This window comes from Polyodon spathula, chromosome 3 (genome assembly GCF_017654505.1).
Source record: "Polyodon spathula isolate WHYD16114869_AA chromosome 3, ASM1765450v1, whole genome shotgun sequence".
Lineage (NCBI taxonomy): Eukaryota > Metazoa > Chordata > Actinopteri > Acipenseriformes > Polyodontidae > Polyodon > Polyodon spathula.
Window position 1 is genome coordinate 64,347,508 of NC_054536.1, and position 22,281 is coordinate 64,369,788.

The following is a 22,281-nucleotide window of genomic DNA, read 5'->3' on the forward strand; positions in this document are numbered from 1 at the left end:
TTTTATGTTGTGGGTCTGGCTAGACGTTAAATGGCATAATGACAGATTAAAGAAATCCCCTTGATGACAATTCTATTGAAGAAGAATATGCCTTGGTTTGATTTATGTCCGTTAAAAGCAATTAAGAATAGCAGTGTTTCAAAGTTATGCTCCAACAATTACTGATTTGAAAAAAATGATTTTCTTTTTAGGAATTTCCAGTTTATAAACTTTGATTTCAGTGTTTTTAGTCTCAATTATGTATCTTCAGCCTCACACACCGAGGAATAAGCTAACAAAGAAAAGTTCAAAATGTAGATCACTACACAGTTCAAAAGCAGCACGTAAAACTCACTCAATTGTTGTTTCTTTTTATTTGTTTTTTTTCTCTCCAAATTGTCTAAATTTTTTATTTCTGTTTATAGATTTTTAACACACTACAGTATACCATTCAAATAGCTTGAAATCCTAAAATCAGCAATGCTGTGGGTTGTTTTATTACCTACAGAATATGGAGTTGCATAACAGATGAGGAGATAAAGAAAAGCACATCAACAACAGTCAACTGTTTACTGCCACTGATGGGGACCAATGTACGTAGCAGTGTGATTGGGCCCATTCGAACTACTAATAGAACATGTTTTTACGTCCCCAGTGGTTTCAACTTGATCTGTATAAACTGTAACATAGAAAACAACCTTTAGCTTTTTAAACTAATATTTTCAGTTACAGGGGCATATTACACAGAAATCACGAATGATGATGGAATTATTTAGCAACAATGTAATTAAAATACATTACAATTATGTTTGCATAACCTGCTAACTATTTTTTACCATGGGAAATGCAGCAATTTTCTTCACGTTACTTCATCATTATCTATAAATGGCAACTACAGATCTCTGTTTTAACCGTTAATGTATACGCCACTGAAAAGGTAATATTCACAAAACCACAGCACAAAAAACATTTTTCCAGGGTTAAAAAAATAAAAAAGCACACCAGTCACACTTACACACCCCTTAAGCAAACAAGTAGAGAAAATATTGAATTAAATCAACATGTGCATTTCATTGAATTTGAGATTTCTTATAAGATAGCTCCTTTAATTTGCAGGTTAAAAAGTCACGTTTGGCACGTTGAATACAGATTCAGAGAACAGTTCCTGAATTCTGTGTATACAGACCTGTCATCAACAGCAGGCAATGTCCACATCCGTCAGTAAAGCTCAACCTGATTGTTAGATGTACAAGGTGCTTTATCAGAAGGCTTCACGATGCTGTGACAGTGTTTCTTGTGCACCTTGCCTGTGACTGAGGCACATAAGGTGCAGTAGTGCAACAGTTTGAACACCAGGTGGCACTGAATTAACATTGACCTGGATCAGGCAACCACTCAGTGCGGATTACTGGCCTCTTCTGTCTCCTGCAGGTTCCAAATCAAAAGGCCTTCATTTTGTTCTTGTTATTTTTATTTTTTTTTAAAAGAAGACCTCCTCGGTGATGCTTGCATTCACTACTTCTTCCACACACTGCAATATTCAAAGTGTGGCAAGAATCCTTGAGACTGATATGATGATAGCGAGCACTGTCTGTCCCACCCCAAACACCAAGGCTTCCAAGGGGGCCATGTTCTTGCCTGCAACCCGGTATACCCCCGCCACTGCTGCACCTAGAAGGAAAGCAACATCATCAGTGACTATTTTGACAGAGTGACAGGGACAATGGCTACACAAGGCACAACATGCAGAATAGCATCAAAAATCAAACAGGTGATTCAATCAAAAGCCAGACAGTTTTAAAAAAAAAAAACAGCCTTCAGTAGCGCAGCCCAGTGGCAGTATTGAGAAAAATCAAGTTAGTGTATCACCCTATGTGAAATGTCCATCAATAGTTTCTTCAAAATCATACAAGCATTTCCAAGATATAGCATTCAGCATACTGTCCCATTTTGCTGGTGATATACAGCAAAGCCATAACAAACTGAGGGGTTTTAGAACCTGCATCTTCATAACCAGTTACTACAACCCCCCTACCCCGCCCCACACTCCCCACTCACCCAAACAATGTACATGCCTAGTCCTAGAAAAAACAACTGTGTGCATAATCTACATGGCAAATTTAGCAGCTCATTTATACCAGGGCTTCTGTCATGTCCATGATAATGCAATACAAAGTTACTCAGTGCATACAATTGACCATCTAATCTATCCTATTATCTTTCACAATTCACAGTGCATTGATGAGGTGACAGCGCAATCAATGCACCCTGTCCAGACAATCCTCCTGACCTACTTTTCATCCACTGCCCTAAATCCCTGTGCTTACTTTACACTGGTGTATCAGTCCTGCTCACTGAGCTGAAGCAACATTTCAAAACAGACAGGTCTACATTGTCCTGGATTTCCAGCTGGGGAGAGGGGTTCCAGCAGTGAACTAAACAACATAAAAAAACACCACAACCTGGAACAGATGTGAACAGAATAAATAAACACATCTATTAAATTAATGTTTAACCTACAAGTTTTCCGAATTATGCTATTTGGATTAGTTTTGGTAGTTCAGCTCTGTTATTCCAGTCTAGCACCAATCTACTGGAGTTAATACAACTAAAACAAAAGGTTAGCAACATGTCCCTTTTCTGTTATTATACATGCCAGACATGAAGTGAAGTTCAAATTCTGTTCCATTGTGGGAAAGAAACATACCATATGTCCAAAAAAACTTAATAAAGTTAATAAAGTTTAGCATGTTACAAAAACAACTTGTAATTTGCCAAAATGTAGACTATGTAACGCAATTGATGAACTTTTTATCCATGACTAGTTATAATTATATAATCAACTCCCACATGATACAGCTACTGCAATGTTTAGTGTCACTGTTCAGTCCAATAAGCAATTATTGTAATTATAAATTATACAGGTGGAATGTATCTGGATGATAAAGCCTGATTCACTGCTACAGTATTAGTTGGGCAATTTTTCTGGTCTTCTCCATTTTTCTTCGCACAATGTGATTACATGAAGAAAGCTGCCGGGACTCTTCACATTTAGTTACCCGATCTTGTTAGTTGAACTCCTAAAGGCACTGTCAACTTATATGTTCTCAAAGACAGCAAATACCCCAAAACAGCATGCATTGTAAAATTGGCTAAATATTGTTGTATACAATTGGTTTTGAACAAGTACTTGATAAAGCACACATTTTTGAAGCAGAGAAAAACATTCCCGACATTATAGGATTGCATTAGTAAACATCCCTGTAGGCATAATGTACGGGGAACGGCATCTCATGAGGAAAATGGATATGTGGCAAACTGTGTGATCTGTATCTGAACGAGATAAACAAGTGTGGCAGTGAAACGGTTAATATTCCTTAACATTTTAATTAACACCCACAAATGGAACTAAACCAAGAGAATCATACTACCAAATATGAACACATGTCAAAGTATACAGTCTGTATCATGCAGAACCCAAAACAGTCGCATAAACTTAATCAAGCAGCCATATTGGGTCAATGTCAAGATCACAAGCATTCAGCAACACTAGAAAATGTGTAAAGATAGAGTGTCCAGTTGGCATGCTCTTTACAGCTGCAATACAGGATTGTTTACAGGTCTCTCATCCTTTGCCCTTGAGACTACAAATCCGGCTTGCTTCCAGCAGCATTAAGTTCGTACCTCGAAGACTTACTGTGGATTCAGCAGCGGTCTACTGCTGCAGTGCAGGTAGGCTGCTATTTATTCAAGCATTGTGTGGTGCATTCTGGATAACTACACTGGACTGTATCATTCATGATAGTTACAGATATCCTGGGATCTGGTTGGATCCATTGCAGAAGTCTGATTTGCATATTTCAATTAATCTCAAACGTAGTTTTCTTTTTCAAAGGTGAAAAAACATCTTCCAAAGGAAAGTGTGTATTATTAAGCGCTGTAATCTTACCTTCTTTGATTATCATGATTTATTTTTACATTTTTGCTGAGCAATTTAAAAAAGCAGCCATATTTGTATCACAATCCCAGCCTCTAGCCCACCACTGACAGTTACTGGCTTCTTTAGATTGGATGTAGCTGAATTGTAGATGGCACTTGAACAGAGTACTTTTCGTGTTTAAACTATGATGGGGATACAGTATTATCTGGCTTATATTTCACACTCCACAGAATTCAATTAACTTATTTAGTGACTGTCACTTGCTACATCGCACCTCACTTTTGGCAAGAGCCCATTCTGATGCATCACTACGCAGTAAAACTACTCCACCCACCACCTCAGTGAAATCACTGGTGTCACTGCTTGCATTTATACCATTCAAACTCAAAGACCCATCACTGCTGTAATAAATATAAATCTTTTCAATGCAGAAAACAACATTTTGTACTAATCCAAACATCCAGTGAATACCAACTATTACAAACAGCTGAAGGGCTTTTGCCCAAAACGTTCTGAAAATAAAATATTTTTTTTAACACAAAAGTTATCTAAATCAAATACAAGACTTTGAGGTTACCTTTGAATTCAAGTTCATCCAATAATATACACGACGTGACATTTAATCTTACTGTTAACTGTGTCTCAGTGGTACCTAGTTTAACACACTTTTTGAATGGACTCCAAGCCATTGGTGTCAAATTAAATGGGTAAACTAACTTTTAATAATATTTTGGGTAAAATTTATAAATGTCATAAAGCATATATCGTATATATATATATATATATATATATATATATATATATATATATATATATATATACACACACACACACACAGTACTGTGCAAAAGTTTTAGGCAGGTGTGAAAAAATGCTGTAAAGTAAGAATGCTTTCAAAAATAGACATGTTAATAGTTTATATTTATCAATTAACTAAATGCAAAGTGAGTGAACAGAATTAAAATCTAAATCAAATCCATATTTGGTGTGACCACCCTTTGCCTTCAAAACAGCATCAATTCTTCTAGGTACACTTGCACAAAGTTTTGTAAGCATATAGTCAGGTGTATGATTAAACAATTATACCAAACAGGCGCTAATGATCATTAATTCAATATGTAGTTTGAAACACAATCATTAACTGAAACAGAATCAGCTGTGTAGGAGGAATAAAACTGGGTGAGGAACAGCCAAACTCAGCTAACAAGGTCAGGTTGCTGAAGACAGTTTACTGTCAAAAGTCATACATCATGGCAAGACTGAGCACAGCAACAAGACACAAGGTAGTTATACTGCATCAGCAAGGTCTCTCCCAGGCAGAAATTTCAAGGCAGACAGGGGTTTCCAGATGTGCTGTCCAAGCTCTTTTGAAGAAGTACAAAGAAACAGGCAACGTTGAGGACCGTAGACAAAGTGGTCGGCCAAGGAAACTTACTGCAGTAGATGAAAGACACATCATGCTTACTTCCCTTCGCAATCGGAAGATGTCCAGCAATGCCATCAGCTCAGAATTGGCAGAAAACAGTGGGACCCTGGTACACCCATCTACTGTCCGGAGAAGTCTGGTCAGAAGTGGCCTTCATGGAAGACTTGCAGCCAAAAACCATACCTCTGACGTGGAAACAAGGCCAAGCGACTCAACTATGCATGAAAACACAGGAACTGGGGTGCAGAAAAATGGCAGCAGGTGCTCTGGACTGATGAGTCAAAATTTGAAATATTTGGCTGTAGCAGAAGGCAGTTTGTTCCCCGAAGGGCTGGCAGAGTGGTACACGAATGAGTGTCTGCAGGCAACAGTGAAGCATGGTGGAGGTTCCTTGCAAGTTTGGGGCTGCATTTCTGCAAATGGAGTTGGGGATTTGGTCAGAATTAATGGTCTCCTCAATGCTGAAAAGTACAGGCAGATACTTATCCATCATGCAATACCTTCAAGGAGGCATCTGATTGGCCCCAAATTTATTCTGCAGCATGACAACGACCCCAAACATACAGCGAAAGTCATTAAGAACTATTTTCAGCGTAAAGAAGAACAAGGAGTTCTGGAAGTGATGGCATGGCCCCCACAGAGCCCTGATCTCAACATCATTGAGTCAGTATGGGACTTCATGAAGAGAAAGAAGCAACGGAGACTATTATTTCTCCAAGATGTTTGGGCCAATCTACCTGCAGAGTTCCTTCAAAAACTGTGTGCAAGTGTACCTAGAAGAATTGATGTTGTTTTAAGGCAAAAGGGTGGTCACACCAAATACTGATTTGATGTAGATTTTTCTTCTGTTAACTGGCTTTGCATTTTGTTAATTGATAAATATAAACTATTAACATGTCTATTTTTCAAAGCATTCTTACTTTACAGCATTTTTTCACACCTGCCTAAAACTTTTGCACAGTACTAATAGATATATATATATATATATATATATATATATATATATATATATATATATATATATATAGATAGATAGATAGATAGATAGATAGATAGAGAGAGAGAGAGAGAGGAGAGAGAGTTAGTCAGCTATACCAGCAGTCTAGTCGTTTCAAACAAGTTCCGGTTGACCGCCTCCATTACATTAATTTTCTGAACCTCCTGACAACCACAATATACTATGCACTCATCCTTTATTTGTGATTTATTGTGTTCGCTTCAACCAGAACCTTCATTTTTACCTTGAGGTTCAGAAAGTAAATCTTGACGTCTGTACACTTAATTAGAATAATTTTAACTAGATCTGAAGTGAGAATGACTGCATTCACAGAAAGCAGCCATCTGTCATTGCAGGTTACATGTTCTGAAATGGACTAGTACAAGCCAACTAAAATAAATCATAACAAAAGCTAAATGCAGGAAGGCTCAGGCTTTTGAAAAGGTCAGGTAGCAGCAATTCCCTGTTAAGAATATATTTTAGTTGCACCAAAACAAAGTAATCGATCACATACCATGAAGAGTGAACTAAGATTTGAAACAAAACAGACAATCCTTCAAAATACCAACATAAATTCTATGTTTCACTTTTACTAGTACCATTAACAACATTTAAATATGATCATAGCAATAGCATTAGGCAACCATTTTTCAAAATGGCCTGTTCTGATAACATTGCAATCTTGCATTTTCAAGAACCAAAGGCAAACTGTTGATGGCAGGAGATATGATATGAATGCAAAGTTTGACAAGGCTCTTATCTACACTGAACAAAAATATAAACGCAACATGCAACAATTTCAAAGATTTTACTGAGTTACAGTTCATATAAGGAAATCGGTCAATTGAAATAAATTCATTAGGCCCTAATCTATGGATTTCACATGACTGGGAATACAGATATGCATCTGTTGGTCACAGATACCTTAAAAAAAAAAGGTAGGGGCATAGGGGTGTGACCACCATTTGCCTCATGCAGCGTGACACATCTCCTTCACATTGAGTTGGTCAGGCTGTTGACTGTGGCCTGTGGAATGTTGTTCCACTCCTCTTCAATGGCTGTGCGAAGTTGCTGGATATTGGCGGGAACTGGAACATGCTGTCATACACGTTGATCCAGAGCATCCCAAACATGCTCAATGGGTGACATATCTGGTGAATATGCAGGCCATGGAAGAAATGGGACATTTTCAGCTTCCAGGAATTGTGTACAGATCCTTGTGACATGGGGCCGTGCATTATCATGCTGAAACATGAGGTGATGGCGGCGGATGAATGGCATGATCAGGATCTCGTCACGGTATCTCTGTGCATTCAAATTGCCATCGATAAAATGCAATTGTGTTCATTGTCCGTAGCTTATGCCTGCCCATACCATAACCCCACCGCCACCATGGGTCACTTTGTTCATAGCATTGACATCAGCAAACCGCTCGCCCACACGATGCCATACACGTGTCTGCCATCTGCCCGGAACAGTTGAAACCGGGATTCATCCCTGAAGAGCACATTTCTTCAGCGTGCCAGTGCCCATCGAAGGTAAGCATTTGCCCACTGAAGTCAGTTAAGATGCCGAACTGCAGTCAAGTCAAGACAAGCACGCAGATGAGCTTCCCTGAGACGGATTCTGACAGTTTGTGCAGAATTTCTTCGGTTGTGCAAACCTAGTTTTATCAGCTGTCCCGGGTGGCTGGTCTCAGACGATCCCGCAGGTGAAGAAGCCTGATGTGTAGGTCCTGGGCTTGCGTGGTTACACATGGTCTACGGTTGCGAGGCCGGTTGGAAGTACTGCCAAATTCTCTAAAACAACGTTGGAGGCGGCTTATGGTAGAGAAAGGAACATTCAATTCTCTGGCAACAGCTCTGGTGGACATTCCTGCAGTCAGAATGCCAATTGCACGCTCCCTCAAAACTTGAGACATCTGTGGCATTGTGTTGTGTGACAAAACTGCACATTTTAGAGTGGCCTTTTATTGTCCCCAGAACAAGGTGCACCTTTGTAATGATCATGCTGTTTAATCAGCTTCTTGATATGCCACACCTGTCAGGTGGATGGATTATCCTGGAAAATGAGAAATGCTCACCAACAGTGATGTAAACAAATTTGTGCACAAAATTTGAGAAATAAGCTTTTTGTGCGTATAGAACATTTCTGGGATCTTTTATTTCAGCTCATGAAACATGGGACCAACACTTTACATGTTGCGTTTATATTTTTGTTCAGTGTAGCTTCCCCAGGCTTTTTACTTTGTGAAGTAGCTTGCTATGTGCATTGCCTAATTACTGTAATAAACAGTAATGTTTGATGTACATCCCAACTTAACTTAAAATACTTCGGACTACTCTCTAGTCCCTACAGTATGTTTTATGTATGCGTATTAGGTAGATACAATGTAAAGTGATGCTTTTTGGACTGCTTAAAGGTTAAATAAGTGAAGAAGTGAATATACAGGTTGATATGTACAATATTGTTATAAAATGTAAAGTTTATCCGACTATACCCAAATGCAATCTAAAATGTCTATAGGAGGCTAGGATTGTATGAAGATAGTCTGGTGAAAATTGGTGCAAAATGGAAGCCATTATCATTTTTTTTATACCACTTTTTTCTAGTGTCCATATATATTATAAAATCTATTTCAGGCCATGATAAAGAAAAAAAAAAATGCTATGCAATAACACCTGTAAGGCAAAGATTCGTCTCCCAACAGTTGGTTGGTAGCATGTCAACATCCTTAACTGAGGTCCTTGGTGTGCAAGACATCGTCCACTGACCTCCAGTTCTCCTGAGCTGTTGGGGGGGATAAAATAGCTGGACACTGAACACATAGTAACAGTGCTGAACCCTCTGGTATCAGAAAGACTTATTATTACCGTGAGGTACAGTACTGACAGGAAGATTGCCTTTGTCTCCTGTTTGATTAGTGCTTTGGGGAGTTTGCAGTTTGTTTATTTTTTATAGTAATGCATTACTTTACCAGATACCAAATGCTTTTATTTTGATTACGCTCCAACAATTTGTTTAATATTGTAGCTGTATAACATGCAAAACAAAACTGTACTTGGTGACTTGAAATAACAAAATACTAACTAATCAGGACAACATATCAACAAAATATGTTGGGAATCCTTTGAGTATTTATGTTGTATGCCCACATATAATGCAAGTTATTTCACTTGCCATATCGTCAAATTTCCACCCCTGATGAAAAGCATAGGGACAGCAAAAACCACCTATGATACAAGCACACAGGCCTCATCCACCTACCTGCACAGGAAAGCCCTGCCGCAGGCCTCGGGCTCTGTTGACTATGAGACAGAGTATGTCTGGCATAAACAGCAGAAGTACAGGTAAATCACAACAAACCATTACAGCTTGCTCCACCAATTGCACTCCACAAAGGAACAAATAACGAACCTAACAGTTGAAATGATTGCTAGAGATACATTGACTATCAGCACTGTTGAAGGACAGGGTTAAATATATACAATTTTAACTTGAGCCTTAGTTAATGGCATTCAATGATTCAATGTCTGCTCTGTACTGCATTATTTATATGGTTTAATGAAGCAGAACGTATTATTCATAAGCTGGGCTTTATGCATACTGCTTCTGTTACACTCCCTGTTAATTATTGAAGCTTTTTTTTTTTTTTTAAACATTATTTTCATGTTGGTATTATGTAAGCATTATTTAGACAGTGGCACATTGATGTAATGTAGAAATCTTGAAAAATGAGAACTGTAAAATGAATCATTCTACTTACAGTAAATACAGAACACTTTATCCTTAAAAATGGGACACTTTGTACACACTTCCAGGTGCATCCATATGTGACTCATATTAAAAGAATCTGAGAGAGTGAGGTGGGGACCATTGTTCTATTTGGCATGGAATGATATTCCTTCAACTTCCTTCATCCTGAGCCCAACAACAACTGCTTTCCAAGGAAGTCCTAACAATAGGTAAGCATACACAAGCAAACAAAACACAACACCAATACACACATTTCCATACCAGACAAACATGAAGAACCACTATCCACATACTGTAAACACAGATGCAGGAACACTGCCAAACAGCTAGCTTGCAGCTGATGCACATTCAACAGCAACTTATTAATGTTTCATCACGCAATATTTTATTTATAGCTCCAGTTCAGGTAACTGTTTGTTTGGATTTAGTATCCACAACAAAACAGGAAGAATGTTTATATATGGGTTTTCCTGTCAAGATCAAAATAAACAGTTTGCATTTTTATTGGTCTTATTTAATTTATGTACCTTTGGAAACAGAAGCTTCCTGTGTATCAGTTTAGCTGTCCCAAATCTGTAAACCCGCACCCCCACCCCAATACGATACAATATTTGTCCCCTACAAATCCTGGTCCTACAGTATGTGGTTTCCATCTCTGGAATTACTGTGCTAATATTCTGTGTTTTGCACTGATTTTGTGAAAGACATAAAATAAAATGAAAACTCCTCTGTATTGTGAAGCACGTGATACATCAGGTATGTCCACCAAGACATCTACATTTTCAAGATGCAAGGGATACTGTAATTGCAGACGGGGGGAGGGGGAGGCAGACTGACTTAGTTTATTTCCTCACCAATGTACAGCAGGTTAGCAGGTCCCTGGATATATTCAAGAGGTTAGTTACACTACACTGCAACTGCATTGTCCCCCTGCATTCATCAGCTTTTTCATTCAGATACAATGGAGGCCAAAGAAATAATGAATACCGAAGGGATGAATAAACCAAACAAAGAAATGAAAGAATGTTCAAAAGATTCTTATGGGCCTCTGTGACCACCTTTTTTTTTTTACTGGATAAATCCACATCCAAATTCAGCAATGTTTTTATTTCTTTATTTTAGACACTGAAAACCTTTATATTTATTCACTCAAAGATTTGAGGAGAAAGCCTGCATTAATAGACAGTACCCAATGACCCTCCAATGTAGGCATGTTAATGGTTCTCTAGCCCAAACTATTTTTTTTTTCTTGCCGACAGGTTCAGTAAAATTATCAAATTACTTAACAGTTGGTGTTATGTTGACACACAAGTACAAGTTGTGGGAAATGGATCATGAAGTCATGACTCTGAAAAAGAGCTATGGATTGGCAAATCATTTAGCATCACGGGGGGTCTAGGGCAGACATGTGTGACTGAAGACAAACAAGATCAGCACAGACCTATACACATTTACCAACTAAAGTGCCTCGATTGAAATGCAGTTACCACATATCCAGGTAATACCCCAAAAATCAACTACAGTTGTTTCTGGATTATATCAGAAACATGATTAATCTAACAACAAATACAATCCACAGATTCAACTAAAAATTATTAGCATTCAAAATGTTTCATTTTTAACCTATAACCTCCCTGGACAACAATCATTAATTGTGTGAAATCAACACAGTTATCTCTTCTTCAGCAACTGATGATAAATACGACTATGCAGTAATTGTATTTTTTTTTTTCCACTGTGAATGTTATAGGTTATGACCACTGTACAGTTATGCTACTTCAGCGCAGAGGCATCCTTTTTTTTTTTTATTAATATTTTATATATTATATGATATTTGTATCAAATATCTTGGGATTTTACCTTTTTTGTACAGCTGTCACCCCCCCCCGTAGTGCTGTGATCATCTGATCTTTTCAGTGAAAAAAAGGAACTGCAGAGCAGATAAAAACAACATTTTGCTGTGGTTTACTGGTTTATACCAAGTTATTTTGACTGTGAAGTTTGCTAGTAATGCTAAAAATACTGTGAAAAAAGCTTTTGTGAACAAGATATAAATGTGTTGAATCGATTGTGCACGTCAGATATAAAACCTGGCCTCAAATCTGCTAGTCCGAGGGGTTATTGCTTGGCCACTAAACAGGGCAATTGAGACACTCCCCTTTGTTTTGGAAAGTGTGATAGAACAAGGAGGAGAGGAAAAGAATTATATGGCAAAATAAGTGTTGTGTATTGGAAGCTATCCATCCTCCAAACACAATTTTAAATCAACTTTTAAAAGAGGAAGAGCTCGTACTCTCAAAAACACCCACACCACAGTTTATTTCTAGGATCACTTACTGGTTATCATTCCCCCGGTGACAGAGGCCAGAAATCCAACGCTGACCAGAATGAAGCTGATGAGCCTCCCATGCTTGTGTCTCTGCAGCATGACGAGCATGAGGAGCCCGACTGCCCCGTGGACGAACAGCGAGGAGAAGAGAGCCCACAGGAACACCCAGTACCACATCTCTGCAAGGACAACGAACAGCAGCAGCACATCAGCACAACACCATGATCACTCAACAGTCGGTTCAGCCAGGGGATGAGATTATAATGACCTTATCGAAAAACATTAAGAGGAAAATTCCTGGTGATGCTGCAAAAGGATAAACACTCAACTTGTATGATTGACCTACATTTATATCACTTTGTTGCCTGGTTTTAGTTTTGTAAAATTAGCAGGTGTTTTTTTTTTTTTTGGTTTCACTGAAATAGTTAAATAGAGACGAGAGTAAAACCAAAATCTGCCACATAACATCTTCATTTTGTACAAAAACGTGTACTGTACATAAAAAAAATCATGATCAATCAATCAATCAAATCAATCAAAAAGGGAACTAATTATAAAGCGTGCAAAGCAAATAAAATACAGGAAATGTGTCTCATAACAATTTATTGCAGGTCAGTAAATGTACCACATGGATAATCATGCTGTATTGGTACAGTACTTGTGCAACACATGCAAGCAAATATATTTTTGTTCTCATTTGTTGTTTCTAGATCTCTTTATGCAATATACAGCATGTCCCCTGTGCAGCGAAAAAAAAAAAAGTATATGTAAATAATCTGTTACATCCGTATAAATGTCATCAGTATAAAATAAAAGAAATAACACAAGGTTCAATCCAGACATAACGCTTAAGCCTTTAGCACAGGCCCAACCCCTCTCTCCTGGAGCACTGCATTAATAAAAAGAGGCCATCGAGCAGACAGCGTGTCTGATTAGCCCCGACAGCATCGCATGAATGGAAATGTAACACTGACATAAAAATCTAAGCTTTTTCCTGAATCTCAGTGCTGGATTTAAAGCATTCAGGGACAAAAAAGTAGGTTACACTGTTAGGCTGGGACCAAATCAAAACTTTGACAAACCTCTGATCGCACTTTACAAAAAACTCTATTTAACAGTGCCTTTTTTTTTTTTTGTAAGTATCTTATTTCTTCTACTCATAAAAAGAAAACATTACAATTTGCACACAATGTAACTTGAATCTAGCACATGTATATCCTAGTCTCCCTATCCCCTTTCCCATCAGACCAACCTGTGAACTAGGTTCGGGTCTTACAATTTTACAGAAGCATGGTAATATCCTGGTAAAAAGCATGGTAATGCTGTTTGGTTTGTTTGTCCCTATTCATCACCCAGTGTTACAAACCTGCTAAAACAACTTTGCTGAACTGTAAGTTGTAAGTCTCTTTCAAAGGTATTTTCAAAATGTCCACTCTAAAACACACTCGGGTTTGAGATCAGGGGTGTGTCTCTGATCACCGCAACAGCAATTAGAAAAATAAAAATACAAACTACAAGTGTTCTGGCTTTGTGTTCTGTGTGGCATCATGGGTCGTTACTGCTGTGTTACCTGTTTGGCAATATGGACAATAATTCTTATACTATCAGCTATAATAATAATAATAATAATAATAATAATAATAATAATAATAATAATAATAATTACAAATTTGCACATATTACGATGTCTGCAAACAAGTAAAAACAGCTTTTTGTTAAATATATATGAAAAACATATAAATGTATTCAGTTTACCTCAACATCATAGACTTGATGCTGTATAATTTATCAGTGTGGCAAAGTGGTTAACAGGTGCAGGAATGCAGCGGTGATAAACATACAGACAATGGTAATCCAGGTGCAATGATGTTTTATTTTTACAATGACAAAAGGCAGAGAAGAAGAAGGCGGCAGAGAAAGAGAAGAAGGTGACAAAGGCGAAGAAGAAGAGGGTGTGTAACTTCAGGCGATCGTAGTTCCGGGTAGGAGTACCGCATACACACAATGAATACGTCATAGGAAAGCCTCTAGTCTGTACTTTTAAGCAAACCAGATGCCTGGGTAATATGCGCATACCCACCGGGCTAAGTGTAAAGAGTTAAATAAACATTTGCATGAGTACAATATAACGGGTCATTTTTAAAAATATATATTATCTGGCCAAAGACTCAGAAACGTAACCCTAATTTATAACATTGTTCCTATGGGAAAATGTGCTTCGACTTACAACGTGAATTTCAGGAACCAGTTGTGTCGTAAAGGTGAGGACTGCCTGTACTGCCGTGTGACGCAAACCTTGAATGCCTCACAAAAGCTGCTTGTTACCATGGCAACTCACCACGCTGGGGAGTCCCTTTCAGAAGGTGTTGCTATGGTAACCACAGCTTGATGAGGCACCTACTGGATTTGGAGCAGTAAAAATTTATGAGATTTTAATTTGTTCAATAATGGCTTTAGTTGAATCTGATATTATATGCAACATGCAATTGTTAAGGATGGCAGAATAAAACTAAACACTGGAGATTTTGAAGAAAGATAGTAAACAAACGCAGAAAGGAGTTCAATTGGAAAATGGAAGGTAGCGCTGTCAACAAACTATTGTTGGCCATGTTTCCTTCTTTCAACTAAATAAGACAAAGTTACATCTCTTAAATGGAATAAAGCTGCCTTGTTCGTTTTGAATGAATGATTTTGTGATATTGTATTTGTGTCTTAATAGCGAATGTTCCACGCTGGTGTCACATAATGACTTGTAGAACTTAATACTATATGGTTTTAAGGTTCCGATTTGTCAATGGAGTATACAAATTTGTATCCGCAATTCTTTAAATTGTGTGTTGTTTACAGTGCTAATGTTTTTTTTTTAAATTGATGGGGGTACATTTTAGCGACTGCAGTCTGTTACTTGAATAGATTAAAATGCTCTCAGTGTAAATTTACTTTTAGTACGTTAGCTATTGAGTGAGGGGGGTGGTAATAACTATTTTGTGATTTGTCCCTCACCTGTCAAAAAAAGTCATCCTCTGCCACTGAAATGCAATAAACAATAATGAGCACAGGAGAAATACAAGGGTTTAATAAACAGTCAGGTAACACACACACAAAGCTAACACTCTCTGAGTGTCTGACTCGGTAACTTTAAAACAAAAAAAAAAAAAAAAAAAACAGAAACAGCAGGTTCTCCCACAAACTCACACTCTTCACCCAGCCCCTCCCTCTGCCAGGCTTACAAGTATTTAAATAACCTTTGAAAACAAAACTGTATAAATTTTTTTTTGCTGCTAAATTAAAAAAAAAGGCTTTTTTTCACAGGCCTACTTTTCCATACAGTCAGCACTATATCCGACCCTATAAAATTGTTACTTCAATAATGGTTAAATGAGTGTGACGCATATCTGATTATTTAATTTTGGCCTGTTCCAACCCTTGTTTGTTTTTTCATGGCACACAAAAAAAAAATACAATGTCAAAAACAGATAGCTGAAAGGACTGAGTTTTAAAATAAGTAGGCTTCCATTTAGATGTACTGCAGTTGATTTTGTTGGTACAGTATTATATTTTCAACAGAAGTAGTATTTGAATTCAGAACGAAATGATTCTGAAAATATCACTTGCCAGAAGTGACGACACATGGACTGTAATATTGTACATACTTTTAAATCTGGTCCGTATTGCAGCAGTATGTAAAAATTCCCAGTAATGACTACGACAGGCTGGCGAGTGGCTAGATGCCCAGAGACAGACTGCAGTTCAAAAAAATAATACTTTTATTAACAAATAAACAAAACAAAAGGGCACAAGGGCCAAAACAAAGATATTCAAATACATACAACAAAGCAAAACTTTCAAAATAAAAGGTTTCCAGGCTGGGCGATGCCTTCACTGGATCAGAAAATATAAAACAACAAACCAACAAGCACAACATTCGTTCATTCATTCACTCGTTCGCTTGCTTAGCTCCCTCCTCTCCCTAACGGGAAGGTCTCTGTTTATGTCAGGTGGCTGGGTGCTGTTTGATCGTTAATTACTCCAATCAATCCCCAGCCACCTGAAGACAATAAACACATGCAGGTAGGGGAATTTAATCCCATCCCTGCCAATCTATACAGGTATCACACACCTCCCCCCCCCCCCCCCCCCCCGTAACAAAGTACACAGGCAGCAATCGGCCAACTCCCCCCCCCCCCCTTTAAACCCAAGCCCTCCCCCCAAGAGTCCCATTATGTCCCTTGGGTGGGCTGTTTCGGTGAGCGGTGGTGGGCGGGGGTTGATGTCAGAGCCCCCAAGCCTTCTTTGGTTGAGGGGGCCCTGGATCTCCAAGGAAGTAAGGCGACGCTGTCAGGGGACCTGGACCCTCCAGCAGATGCAGTGCTGGCAGGCAGGCAGCACCCCTGGACAGCGTGGGCGTGGCCTCCTCAGATGGTGTGGATCCCCCTAGCAGCGTCAGACCCTCCGGCGGTGTCGGACCCTCCGCCGGCTGAGGCGGAATCGGCAGACCAGCTCCATCTGGTGGCGGAGGCAGGAACGGCGGCCCGGCTCCCTCTGGTGGCTTAGGCGGGAACGGTGGCCCGGTTCCCTTTAGAACAGCAGGTGGGACCAGCAGACCCTCAGGAACTGCAGATGAGGACTGTGGCCACTCCGGTAGCTGCAGTTCCATCTCCTCCAGTGGCAATGGCTGCAGCCCCTCCACCACCTGCGGTGGGGGCTGTGGCCAGTCTAGTGGCCTCTAAGGCAGGGCTGGTACCTCTTGCCGTAACGATCGGGTGCGCCTCCGCTGGGCTCCTCTCATCAGTACATGTAGAGACTGTTGTCAGCCTTCTCCCCTTCTGGCTCCATGGTCCATGGCTCCTCCCCTGTGGGCTGTGGCAACGGCAGCTCCTCCCCTCTGGGCTCTGGCAGCGGCGGATCCTCCCTCTCTGGCTCTCGGAACGGCGGCTCCTCCCTCTCTGGCTCTCTGGACGGCGGCTGCTCCCTCTCTGTTTGATTGACTGGGGCCTCTCCCATGTCTACCACCAGGTAATTAAGGACCATGAGGGCAACCTCTGGGAAGGATGTTGGGTGATGTTGTTCCTCCCACTCTTCCCACCTCCCCATATCTCGACACCACAGTGTGTTGATAACTATGGGGAGGTCGTGGAAGAAGTCCGCCTCAGGGTGGTGGCGCTGGAGGTAGTGGGGTGGCTGCTGATGCCCGGGGTGAAAACTGCTCCTCTTCCTGGGCCTGATTATAGGGGCATCCTGCCCAGTTGTGGCTGTCCTCCTCACAGTGGCTACACCAGTCTGCTGGTGGCACTTCTGGGTAGTACCTCCTGCGGTGGTCCTCCTTCCCGCACCAGGAATACCAGGGGAAGAGGCTGGCCGGGTCCTCCAGTGGTGGCTGTTGTTGCAGTAGCTTACATTTCTTCGGCTGCTGCCTCTCCTTCTGCCTTTGTCTCTGCCTGTTTTTCCTTCCCATTTAGTTTTTTTTTTTTTTTTTAAATGTCCCAAAAGTTAAAAAAAAAAAAAAACCCTGCAGTACTGCTCTGAGCCTCCTGTATAATCCCACTACTAACACCACGTGTGACATCAGAAGTGGGATTATAGTGCCTGGTGAATGGATAGAGGCCAAAACAACAAATCAGCAAACCAAAAACCAGCAAGCACAACCGTTAGTTGGCTAGCTAGCTTGCTTGCTTCCTCAGCTCCCTCCTCTCCCTAATGGGGTCTCCTTTTATGTGAGATGGCTGGGTGCTGACTGATCATTAATTACTCCAATCAATCCCCAGCCACCTGAAGACAATAAACCCAGGCAGGTAGGGGAATTTAACCCCATCCCTGCCAATCTATACAGGGCAGAGTTCTGCTCTGCCACAATGATCAAACAGCACAATGAAACCAAAATGTTACCCATTCACAGAACTGCATAAAACGTAAAAGGCAATGCAATTTAGCAAAAGATTTAAACAAAAAAGCAACAATTTCCAGAATTAAAACAGTTTCCAAAGTCAGTATTCAAAATTCACTTGCAAATGAAAATTCACAAAAGCAACTAAAGATCACATATTAAAAAAAAAAAAAAAAAAGCTTCACAGTATCTAAAACTGTTTAATGATTAACTGTTTTACATTACCGTAGCTGGTCTCTTTGGCTTTGTTTTTGCTGCATTTTCGTCATGTGAAATTGGAGGAAGTGGTGTGTAACTGCACAATAAAAACAGATTTGGCAAGAGAGAAAAAAAATTCAAGGGCTATGACAGATAAACAAATAAATTGTAACATTGAAGAGATGGGTTTTGTATCAGAAAACTGAAGTCGGAAATCACATGTGATGGGTAACTGCATTCATATGTTACATAATGAGAATTGACTTGTTTCTTAATACATAGATGGTAAAACGCGACTGACGTGTATCTGAGTATTGTATATCCGAGTGCTGACTGCATATGTATCACTTTAAGAGTGGACAGGCCTTTCCTAGAGGAAACGCTGTAGCATATCAATGAGATCTGTAATACAGTAGCCTCTGTGTATTGGAACACCTCCTAAGAGAACACTCGTTGAAGAGAACATCCTTCTGCTGAAACAGATTTTTCCCCCCTGATTGTAAATTCTCCACCTCAATGAACAGGAACTTCACTTAAAAGAACACCTTTTTGGCACCACTAGCAAATTCGTTCACAACTGATACAGAACTGTCTTGTAAGCTGGTAACTCATCATCACCAAACATAAATTCAAATGGTTTATTCAATCTTTGACTTTACGATTGGCTTATTAAATCTTTCCAGAATCGCCATCATGTCATTGCCTCGTTTTGTATTCTGATTTCCACGTGTGCACCTCATTGCTACAAAATGTTATGTAAACAAACGTCAAAATGCACTGCTGTTTCTTTTGTTACAAGAAGTTGGAAATTGTTCGAGCTCCTGAAAAAACCTGAATCAGACACAAGTTACCGAGCAGTTTGGCGTTTTCCATTCTGGTGAGTTGCTTCACCAGTCTGTTAAACAATGTTGTGCATGTCTTGAATATTGTTCCTGTACATGCATTCATAATCAATCTACAGCTGCTGCTGCTGCGGCACTGTTTAATGTGTGTAGGGGTGTTGTGTTAATTTAGTTTGACAGTTAGCTTATTAACTTTAGTTTGTTTACTACTTTATTGTTATAGTTAATTAACATGCATTTGCCTATTGTTTTTCTCTTATGTTAATTGTAATATGTGGACGCACTTGTGTCATGACAAGTAATACATAACTATTTATTTATTTATTCATATTGTGTCTGGTGGTCAACTCTGTCTTAAAAAACACTTCAGCTAAGAGAACACTGCTTGCTTCCCGAGGGGTTTTCTCTAAGCCAGAGACTACTGTAGACAGTTTTTTTTTTTTTTTTTTTTTTTTTTTTTTGTATGTTCAATTAGACTAAAACTGTTCTATAGACATATGTAACACTGGGAAGATCAGACAACATTTATAGAAGTCAGAGCCAGTGGCATCTGATGCACAGCTGTGCATAGCCAGCAATACAAATGGAAATGTGATCCTTAATACTCTAGATGGAGCTGGCTCAGAATAATTTATTTGAAAGTACTATTTTACATAGTGCTGAAATAGTTAAACAGGCACCTAGGAATTATTTTTCAGTGGAAAACTTGTGTAAAACTAAATTTTGAAGACTGCCTGGATTTAGAAAGCAAATATGCTGCACAATGTCTAAAAAAAAACAAACAAAAAAAAACTATTCAACTTGCAGGTGCAACTTAACTTACATAAAACTGCATAATTGAACAAAAACATGCGTTTTTAAAGGCTGACTTCCAATTATTCTGACTTTAAATTACACTCAATGTATAGAAAAAAATCAATCCTGCCGTCAAGGCAATGAAATTGCTGATGAAAGCATAAACCAGCACAGCATAAGGCACTAACCACATTTTACAATGTTAATTTCAAAGACTTATTCAATGCATTGCAATTAAATCATGTTTTAACTTTGACGATGATTCTTCTTTCACAAATAGTCCTTAATGAGCAATAATACCCCATCTTTTTGTTTCAATACAGAGCAAAACATTAGTTATTAAAAACTGCACTCCTAGTGGACAGTTAGAATACTACAGTATTACTGTAACTAGAATAAGATAAACCTGTGAAATGTTGGTACAGGGCAGGAAGGCAAGAGTGTTAGCTTTATGGGTCTTTTTTAAACGTTCCCATTTTTATACCACACACACTAATATATATGTATATATATATATATATATATATATATATATATATATATATATATATATATATAGATATAATATAAAGGCTGTGATAGACAGTTACTAGGTTTTGATCCAAAATATAGAGTCAGTCTTAGATATCTATTACGTAATGCAAGCCTTATGGTACATGTACAACTTTCCAGGTCACATACAGCAGGCTACATATATATATATATATATATATATATATATATATATATATATATATATATATATATATATATATATATACACACACACACATACACACACATATATTATTATCCACTTGCATTTCAATGACAACACCAGAAATAACAATGTTCAATTGTACCCTTGTATAACATTTACTGCACCATTTACATTGTGTTAACCAAAGTATGCATAGAAATGTGCGATTGACGTTACAGCAACATTGTAGCAGTCTGGTATACTATTGAAAATAGCAAAATCGTTAATAAAATACATAAATAAAAACAAGTCCAACTGACTTGTTTGTTCGCTCCCACAATTCCTATCACAACGTCAAAAGAAATCGAACAGAACACACTTTTAATTCAAATGAGACTTAGCAGGTGCTTCTTCGGTCTATGGCGCTGCTTACTGTCCCTTTAAAAATGGACGCGCTTGAAGTCATTGTCGCCCATTTATTTCACACAACAAAGTAGCTCACACAAACCTGCTAATAAAGGGTGTCGAGCGCTGCAGTTTTAATAAATCAAAATGTGGGAGCTGACAATTGATGCTGCCTGCAGCTTACCTGTGAAGTGCTGGAGCACGGTCCCGTGCACCCAGAGGCTGAGGACTTGCTGCACCGAAAGGTTGACGGAGTAATCCTTCATGCTTCTGCCGCTGCTGCCCGGGTTTCCACTCTTTGTCAAGTTGCTGTACAGGCTATACGGCCTTGATGAAGACATCGAGGAGGCCAATGGTGCTTTCGCCGCGGCTTCTACCTACAGGTGTATTGTTTTGTTTACCAGTCACTCTGTTGTTGAGGATGAGACCGGCAGTCTGCTCTTTCGCTGTCTCCGATGAAGCAACTGCATTCTGTAAGCCATCATGAGGGCGCCGCGGCAAGTAAACCCTAACCCCCCTACTACTCCGTTTGTATAACTACACGCCAGTTAAAGGGGAGGCCATCGTAAAGGGGGAGTGTAGAGGAAGAACGCTGTAGGTAAACCAAATGGCCCTCACAAAGATACTGCTTTTATGTCTGCATACACGGCAGTGGCATGAGAGACAGGTGCATACATAATAGTGTGGAGCACATTGCCATGACAACTCGTTATAATCATACAGACATTTTTTTTCCAACATTCAATGGAAAAATCTTTGAGTGTGTAAGATACAGTAGGCAGCCAAAAAGCCTGAACAAAATACGTTTTTCTTTTTTCAGCACTTACAGGGCCCTCTATAACTTATAAGACCCAGAATAGTGTTGTGAGTTCTGACAGTACTATATTCTTCTACAACTATATTAATATAATAATTTGCCTTTGTGTCATAAGAGAGTTACTTTGTGTCTGGGTCAAGTAGTTAAACCAATTATGTATTTTAAGTAGTATATATATATATATATATATATATATATATATATATATATATATATATATATATATATATATAT

At 38.9% G+C, this 22,281-nt stretch overlaps 1 protein-coding gene across 1 annotated transcript; it reads right to left on the bottom strand.

Moving 5' to 3' along the window:
- Window positions 1–446: 446 nt before the first annotated feature.
- Window positions 447–21,741, bottom strand: LOC121308532 (transmembrane protein 170B-like). Its single transcript, XM_041240985.1, has 3 exons — window positions 21,415–21,741; window positions 12,436–12,606; window positions 447–1,650 (listed from the first exon to the last, which is right to left on the bottom strand). Exons 1-3 carry the CDS (start codon window positions 21,569–21,571, stop codon window positions 1,520–1,522), a joined length of 459 nt encoding a protein of 152 aa, XP_041096919.1. The 5' UTR covers window positions 21,572–21,741; the 3' UTR covers window positions 447–1,519.
- Between the last annotated feature and the right edge of the window lie 540 nt (window positions 21,742–22,281).

Excerpts from the sequence above, each read along its gene's own strand:
- LOC121308532 (XM_041240985.1), bottom strand. The coding sequence starts at position 21,571 with ATGTCTTCATCAAGGCCGTATAGCCTGTACAGCAACTTGACAAAGAGT. Across the intron at positions 12,607-21,414 it reads CGTGCTCCAGCACTTCACAG|AGATGTGGTACTGGGTGTTC; the intron begins GTAAGCTGCAGG and ends TTGTCCTTGCAG. Across the intron at positions 1,651-12,435 it reads CACCGGGGGAATGATAACCA|GTGCAGCAGTGGCGGGGGTA; the intron begins GTAAGTGATCCT and ends CTTTCCTTCTAG.